Below are 8,755 nucleotides of genomic sequence, written 5' to 3'. Positions count from 1 at the left end.
TCACAAATGGATTCACATGCAGCATGTCGTGGTTGAGCTGGAGCACATTTGAACGGTCTTGTATCGGTAGTTTAACGGACTAGAACACAGTTCATGGTGTCGTGTGCTCATTATAGGGTTTTCAAATGTGAATCTGCAAACAACAATATTATCTATTCCAATTGGTCCCGACAGTTAAACATTTTAAAGTGTTGGTGGGAAATCCCACCTGCCAACAGCAATGCAGACAAATGGTGTCCTCGTGCTAATGTAAGCAATGCAGTTGAAGCGCGCGCGGGGGTCCCTGACCCCTTCTGCGCCGCCACGTGTGACGCCTCTGTAACCAGGGGCAGCAGGGGGCGGAGCCTGGGACTTTCCTGCCCGTAGCAGGTTAACACAGCAGCCCCAGTGTGACATGTTGAACGCGGTTCTTCTGACTACCTTCTCCGTGCGAGACTCACAACACAGACCCGTAGAGAGCAGCCCGGACTCGGTAAGAGCACTTCGTGTTGTGCACTGTACTTTTTTTTTCTCACGTAGTGGTGATACAAGTGTGAGGACCTGTTGGAGAACGAGCCACACTGAGCTAACGTTAGCCTGTTACGTTAGCCTTCAGGAGTTTGGCTCGCGAGCGTTTTTTTGCCGTGACGTAATCAACACGGGACGTCTATTATTGTTAAAACCCGCCCAATACAGGCCAGGTGAACCAAAGTAGTCTCTCTCTCTCTCTCTCTCTCTCTCTCTCTCTCTCTCTCTCTCTCTCTCTCTCTCTCTCTCCAGATGTTTACTTGTTTTTTGACAGGCAGTGAGAGGGCCTGGTGCTCCATGTCTGCTCTTGTTCGAGTCGTTACTTTTCGGTTGCTGCATATTTACCCACAGTCATGTAACACCACTATGTTGAAACTAGAAACCAGGGGCTGGCTCGAGGGCTGACCCTGGTGTGTGACAGGGAACTGAATCCTCAGCATGTTCATACCCACATGATGAGCCACGAAGAGCGGACTGGTTACATTTAGATATCATATCCAGTGTTGTCGCCCAGCCTCCTGTTAATGTGTGTTCACCGCTGACATGGATGTAGGAGTTTTTACATAAATACTGAACTATACGTGACCTCAAAGTAGATCTGGGTGTTTTTATATTTTGAGAAAGAAAGATAACACTGATGTGTGGTACACTTATCGATATCAAGACCAATAAATCGCCCTAAACACGTGTTTTTCTGCTTTGCGGATGAATGGCGGATATTTCAATGTTTTTTGTTTGACGTTTTAGTGGGACTGCTTGAAAAAGGCCTTTGCGTGTTTGGTCGTGTGCCTGCTTTACAACTGATTTCCTTATTCAAAATGTTTTCTTGTGTGCCTTCTTCTTATTGTTTGCAAATGCACGCTAAAAGCAGTAATAGCGTCCTTATACAGCTGATAGAATTTGGCATGTTATGACATTTTACAGACGCAATGAGGAATCAAATAATTTAGAAATCGTCACATTACGTTGTGATCATAGGAGTTTGAACCCTACTTTAAAATATGTATCATACATTAATACATCAACAGTTATTTGGGAGTTTTTCCTGATCCGATGTGAGGTTTTGAGAAAAAGCACTCCGAGACTAATTTGTGAAATTGGGCGATACAAATAAACTGAATTGAATTGAACATTTAGACTTTCGATTTAAAATGTTGTAATATTTATTTAGATTTTATGAATATTTTCCATCGCAACCTGATTTTAGTAGCTATTTGAATAAAACTACAGTGTTTCAACATGAGTTTCACATTTTTAGTTCAATTAATTAGCAATCAAACACACTCGAGTGACAAGCCAGTAGCAGCTCACGTTTTACTTGAATGCTTTCCCTGATTCAAGCCGACATCCTATTGTCTCCCCCCTCTTATCCGTATCAGTTGGAGCTGAGCCAGCGCATGTAATGAATGGAAATCTGGTCGTGTGCCTATTGTGCTGGAGAGAGAGGGGCGTCGGCCTGCCCCCTCATCTAATATTCAGCCGTGAGTGAAGGGGGATGCTGAGCGTCGGCCCGGCAGTGCTTGTTGATTCTGTTTGCGAGTGAACAAGGGATAAATATTGGTGTTGTTGAATAGCCACATAACTATCAGCTTCACCCTACACTAAGGTAAGGGGTTTGTTCATTGTTGATTGTGTCTCTTAAAGCAGCTTTACTCATTTGTTTTAAAAGCTTTTACTGTTTTATTGCTGTTTTTCTGGGTGTGTTGAGTTAAATGCATGTGTGTGTGTTGTCTCCCACCTGATCGTTGCCCAGCAAATAGCAAGCTGAATGTTTACTGATTGGTTCTTGTGCGCCTTTATCGTCCAGCCATTGTGCCGAGAGACCAGGAGCCGAGGAGGGTGTGTCAACAGGCTTATATCTCCCTCAATGAAAACAAAGGATTTTCTTCTCATTTTCGTGTGACGCCGTCAGACGGTCGGCAGGTGAACCCAGACTGAAGAAACGCTGCCAGAATTTAAAATAAAGAAAGAATTTGCTGATATCTCTGTAATAAGTGCTCTGAATTTGAGTTCATGGCCTTTGTCCTGGCAGCCCAACAGGCATGTGACATTTAAGCATTTATTGACCTGAGCCTGAGCTGCTTGTTTCACAGATGATGTTGAAGTATTGAGCAGCATGTTTGCGAGTCTTAATTTAAAACCCATCGCCAAGGCAACTTGCAAGCAAAGTGAATACAGCGGATGAATGATGTGTTCCTGGCTGCAGCAGGAAGCGGGTCTGACCGTGATGGGAGAGCCCCACTTTATGAATCATTGATCAGTTGTTCATCGATTGGTTGAGTTTCTTTTGTCAGATGAAATGCTTCATATAATGTCTGGGAAGCTGAGATATTTTACGGTGTGTTATTATTTTCTTCTCGGGGCCCAATGGTTACATACATGTCCGTTGCTCGTCTGCATGCTAGTTTATTTCATAGGTTTAAAATATTCCTTTCGAACGCTGGAGCCTAATTATTGATAATCTCTGCAAACTGGGCCGTCTGCATTGATTTTTGTCTGATGCAGACATTTACCGTATGTTTTACTCCTATTTTTTCCTTCAGTGCAAAGCAGTTTCCGTGAAAGAGTGTGCACCTGTTCTAGTGTCAGGCCCTGTTTTTGTTTATTTTTACCTTTGCATTGAAAATGCAGAAGGTTATGTTTTGATCGCCGTGTATTTATTTATTTATTTGTATGCGTGTTACTCGCATAACTCAAAAAGTTTTAAACCGAATCGCATGAAATTTGTTGGGATGATTGGTTATTATCCGCCGACCATTTGATTAGATTTTGGGATTGATCGGGTCAAAGGTCAAGGTCATGGATTGGTCAAAATCTTCTTTTTACCATAGCGCGGTCAATTTTTATCCAATTGGCATGCAACTAATGCCAACATGTTCATAATTCAATGCCCAATCTTGTGATATGTGAAGGTATGCGCTCTACCGAGTGCCCGTTCTAGTTTGTTTAGTGTTTACAAGTTCCCCAAAGTCCTATTCAAGGCAGCGGAGGAGGGTGGAGCTGAGGTTTGTCTTGAAATAAGTGGAGCACACAGTCGAGTGCACCGATTGTCCTCATGACCCTTGCAATCAGAGGATCGAAGTTCAGCGACTATTCTTTGTCTTCGGTGGTATTTGATGACGTGGTGGACTTTCTGGATTGGAGCATTGTTATTGCCCAGCCTTCATTATATGAAGAAGAGGGTTCATGTTTTCAGCGTGAGCGGGCAGACTGAACTCAATCTGACCTGAACCCAGGGCCCCCGTTACAGTTTTTAGTATGACGCATGTTCAGTGCATCATCCTGTTGTAACCACACTTTTTACCTGATGGTTTCTCACACTTTCTCACGATCTGCTTTTAATATAAATATAAATCAGGGTTCGTACGATCATGGAAAACCTGGAAAAGTCATGGAAGTTTATAATGGTCATTTCCAGACCTGGAAAAGTCATGGAAAAAACTTAAATCATAAAAGTTTTGGAAAAGTCATGGAAATGTGTTATAATCACATGTTCATTTACGCCGAGTTTGAAATAATTAATATGTTTTTATAAAGAAAGACGCTCAAAATATAAGCCGGCGTACGCTCTCAATACGTACAATTTTCTACATTTTTCATGTTTATACTGAGATTTCAGTTTGGTCATGGAAATTTGGTTTAAAGTGATGGAAAAGTCCTGGAAATCCATTGGTCAAAATGTGTAAGAACCCTGATAAATACAAAATTGCATGAAACCAATGCAAAGTGAGTGCTTACAAATTGAAACCACACTGGCTATCATAAATCTACGTTTATGCAGCAGAATTAAAATTAGACTTTAAAATATATTTCAAAAATGCGATCCTCTTTTCTGATTGTATGTTGTGATGTTTACAAGAAAAAAATGCATCCTCTGGTTTTTTTATTTGCATAGGTGCGTGTGTGCTGGATTTGGACTGTGCTGGTTTATTGCCTCGCATCGCTTCAAAGACTCACCACACCCTCCTCCTGGCTTCAACATCCCTGCTTCTCATAGTCGTGCTGTACATGTCGCCCCGCTGGCCCAATACCGTTCGTATCTCGAGCCTTCTGTGAATACTCATCTGCTTCCCTCTCGCTCTGCAGTGGTGTGCAGGTGGTTAGCGGTCAGCCATGGATACCACCACCTCCCTGAAGATGACCTCTCTGGCCATCCAGAGCCTGTTCAGCTACGTGGAGGAGGAGAACCTGGCTGCCATCAAAGCACATTTGGACAAGTTCAGAGATGTGGACAGCAGGAGTGATGTAAGTAATATCACAGCAACGCTCTGATCGGCTCAACTTGTTCAGGATGAAGTAGTCGGAGGCGCTTTGAGATCGGGTAACAAGTGTTTTGTGGGAACAAAGAAACGAGAATCTGTTGTGAAGCTTGAATGAAACCATCTTGAGAAGAGAAGAGAAGAGACAGTAGTTTATAGTGTTTTTGGTTTGTTACGGGTTAATATGTTCCTTCAAAATGCTAATGTTTGAGATATAGTGCCTGTAAAAATATTTTCTCCTCCCAGGAAGTTTTTTCATATATTATTGTCACTTTTTGTAGATCTGAGTGATTTCACTGAGTTATAAGGCTTGTTTTTTTGTTGATCATTAAAAAAAAACATCAAACGTTGAACCCTGTTTGAGTTAATGTTGTAAAAGAATAAAAACATGCAAACTGTTGGTGTGTGGTAAATACATTTTGTGGTAACTAATTACCCACCGAATAACTTAATATTTGTGTAATGTAGAGAGTTTAGAGGGGTATGTGGAAAGCCAGAGTCGGATGTAGCTCATTATTCTGGGTCCATAAACTATTAATAAACATCAATGAACCACGTTGTTGCACTGCGTGACCCGGGCCATCATTTCCCCAACCACGAACACACTCGTGTTATTTTCATGTCAATCTCACATTCCAAACCTTCCTGCTGCTACAAATACTCACGAGTGAATCAAATCCATGTTAAACGTGTTTTTGGGGTGTTTTAGTGAAGTATTGACCCATTAATTATATCCACGATGTCAAATTCCATGTATGTACCTGTTTGTAAATGACGATTCTCATAAAGTTTGTGCCTTTTCATGACATTTGTTCACAGGAAGAGAAATGTAGAATAACAGCATCTTTAACTTTAAAACTGTAACTTGACTAATAGAAAAGCTTTTCTGTCCATATTGCATTACGGGATACATTTATTTTTTCTAAGAATAGGATTTAAATTAAATCGTCAAATACTATCACTGCCTGCTATTTCTTTCCCCAGGGAGTTCTCAGAGGGTAACAGGAAAAAAAATAGTGTAATTATTGGCTTGTTGTTGACCTGTTAACATCTTTGCCACAGTTTAAGTTCCTTCCCTCTTCCCTCCTTTTTTTTCAGAATGGACAGACTCCCCTGATGGTGGCAGCAGAGCAGGGGAATCTGGAGATAGTGCAAGAGCTCATCAGGAGAGGAAGCAACGTGAACTTGGATGATGTTGTGAGCACGCACGCACATCGCATCCCAAACCTATGAACACACCGTCACAAACACGCACACGTGGAGTTTGATGAAATATTGAGAATCCAGGCACAGGTCAAAAACAATGCGGTCATTTAAACCACATTATCCACATGACAAAGAAAACGTAGCTGAACTAGTGGCCTGGATGTCCCATATTGCTGAACTCGCCACACTGCTTAGTGCACGGCTATTATGAGCCATGATGGGCCAGAATGACAAGTTATTACACGTTTCTACCTTCGCTCTTTTGACTAAATGACAGGATCCACTTGCTGGCCAACACCCTGTTCTTTCAGAAGCCAGCCCCCCACACACGCACATACTTAAGCATGCATAGACCCTCCCACTTAGGCACACGCATGCATGCTCACACACAACACCTTTCATTAACATCTCGCGTACATGTAACCTGCCATTACACACGGATCACTGAAACTTGTGCTCACTCTCGCACCAACGCAGAAGAAGAAAGGGGAACCATTACATCCAATAGTTGGTGGCAGTTGTCTTTCACACTTGACTCTGACGCTCCCGTCTGTCCATGCGACACCCCATTTCCATGAGCACCTGGTATGACCAGCTGGTGGGTACAGGGCTTTGACCATTCCCGTCCCACAGAGCACTCGAATAGACGTTTGTCGAACTGGATTTGGAGTGTGATGGGCGTTCCCACGGTAACCGGTTGTCTGTGTGTGCAGGACTGCTGGACAGCGCTGATCTCGGCAGCTAAGGAGGGCCAAATCGAGGTGGTGAGGGAGCTGCTGGAGAACAATGCGAACCTGGAACATCGAGACATGGTGAGAACGTAGGAAGTTACCGGAATCTGTTTTGACTTTTGAACACTCCTAAGATGCCATTATCCAAACCTATGTCCTGTACGATAAACACGCCATCCGGCTCTCTGGTAATGCCATGCACTTTTATTCATTTGAAGTAAAAAATAAATAAAATAGGAACACATTTAATCGTGTCGTTCACCACAATCCACTTCTTGTGAGTGCATCCCTCCTGCGGTGAAGGGTGAAGCAACAGATAGTAATGTATCCAAAATAATTCAGGTTATGTTTTTATTTAAATGTTTTGTGAACATAAAACAATAATACAATTGTGTCAAACATTACACTAAAACTACTGAGGTTGATTAACAAGCTGCTCAAACTTGTATTGTATGTCGATCCTTATGTAGCCTTTATAAGATCAGACCATATCAAAGTTGATTGTACGTGCATTAGTGGTTTCTGTCCACTGTAATGACCACAGTGCCGGCTGAACAGGATGATATTTTGCTTTGAAATGGACATACAATTAAATTACTTCATGTTCGATGAATGTAATACCATTTCCTGATCTCTGGTTGTCTCAGTGATGTGATTTAGTCTTGAGACTGTCTGCAGGCTTGCTGTATTAGCTATTTTCTATATTCATGAGCAGGCTATTTGACAGCATGCAGATGATATACACATATTTATCCCCCAGGGCTGAAGGCTTTGTTAGTTGTGATGTCGATCGGCTCAAAAGGCAACGAGCATTTCCAGCAGCAAGAAAGCAAAAATGTAATCCTCATGAGAAATAACCCTCAGTAGTTAGTTTAAATGATCAATGGTTTGCGATACATCACGTACAATAAATGCATTTCTTTATTGACACTTAAAGATTACACTTTTTTATTTCCCTACACTATTTCTTCATGTATGATGTGACATTTAGAGTTTTTTTTTGTACTTTATGGAAGTGACTCAGGAGATCTCCTGAGGCATGTCTAAACTGCCCAGGGCAGATCATCACGGTGGGATTATTTTAAACCACACAGTGTGATACTGTTCACACAGTGGAAAGTGTGTCACTCCAGCTGTAAATAGCACATTTTCCTTCCACAAACTGCTTGGATTGAACCTAGAATGCTTGAATTGAATACTGCGGTTGTCCTTACACCATATAATATACGACAACACCTAGAAGTATGTCCACAATGTAACGGGATCATTATATCTTCTATATGTAGGGGGGAGTTTTGCACTGTAATGAACAAATTCTCTCCTCTCCAACTCGACTGTATTCTGTGTGTGTCCTACTCAGGGAGGTTGGACTGCTCTCATGTGGGGAGCCTATAAAGGTCGTACAGAAGTGATTCAGCTGCTCTTGGAAAAAGGAGCCAACCCCAACATCACTGGTCAGGTATCAAGACTGGACACTTTTTTGGGGGGGTTACACAATCATAACAGCATTATTGGTTTCTGTCATTTTCAACCCTGATATAAAAGGACCAACAAAGACAATAGGTATGTTTATATGTTTGATGTCTCGGTTTACTTTAAAGAAACTGTTCACGTGATGTGTTTTACTCTGCTCCGTGTGAATGTGATGATAGACCCGACACATAACTTTACAGTAACAATAATGTAAACGCAACCACAACTTTGCTCTTCACCTGCACCGTGCGACGCCTCCCCCATCTGCTGTTTCAGTCATGTCGGGTGGCTTAAAGCGTTAGTACGACCACAGGCCCGACACCGGTCATTAGTGACTGTCAGCATGACCTCACCCTTCTCTCCTGGCCCAACAGTACAGCGTCTACCCCATTATCTGGGCGTCAGGTCGAGGCCACGCAGAGATTGTCCATCTCTTGCTGCAGCACGGAGCCAAGGTCAACTGCTCCGACAAGGTAACTGCAGGCTGACAGATGTCCATCCGCTTGTTTTAATCACACAGAAGATGTAGTTAGTGGGATGAGCTTACAAGATCCAATTGCTTTGTTCCACATCCTCCCT

General features: G+C 42.4%; 1 protein-coding gene across 7 annotated transcripts in view; it reads left to right on the top strand.

Annotated features, from left to right (window-relative positions):
* The first annotated feature begins 372 nt into the window (after window positions 1-372).
* kidins220a (kinase D-interacting substrate 220a) overlaps window positions 373-8,755 on the top strand; it is a 45,112-nt gene continuing 36,729 nt past the window's right edge. For 3 of the 7 annotated variants that reach the window (XM_056425986.1, XM_056425985.1, XM_056425979.1), the window contains exons 1-6: window positions 373-472; window positions 4,403-4,752; window positions 5,865-5,963; window positions 6,686-6,784; window positions 8,064-8,162; window positions 8,551-8,649. In XM_056425986.1, the coding sequence (XP_056281961.1) occupies window positions 4,621-4,752; window positions 5,865-5,963; window positions 6,686-6,784; window positions 8,064-8,162; window positions 8,551-8,649 (528 nt within the window). In that variant the 5' untranslated portion in view covers window positions 373-472; window positions 4,403-4,620. Of the gene's footprint in view, window positions 473-1,886; window positions 2,114-4,402; window positions 4,753-5,864; window positions 5,964-6,685; window positions 6,785-8,063; window positions 8,163-8,550; window positions 8,650-8,755 lie in introns of all 7 variants that reach the window. The other 4 variants (XM_056425981.1, XM_056425984.1, XM_056425980.1 and 1 more) reach the window with 4 other exon arrangements.

The sequence above is a fragment of the Pseudoliparis swirei genome, chromosome 11 (assembly GCF_029220125.1).
Source record: "Pseudoliparis swirei isolate HS2019 ecotype Mariana Trench chromosome 11, NWPU_hadal_v1, whole genome shotgun sequence".
NCBI lineage: Eukaryota > Metazoa > Chordata > Actinopteri > Perciformes > Liparidae > Pseudoliparis > Pseudoliparis swirei.
This window is presented reverse-complemented; position numbering and strand designations above follow the sequence as displayed.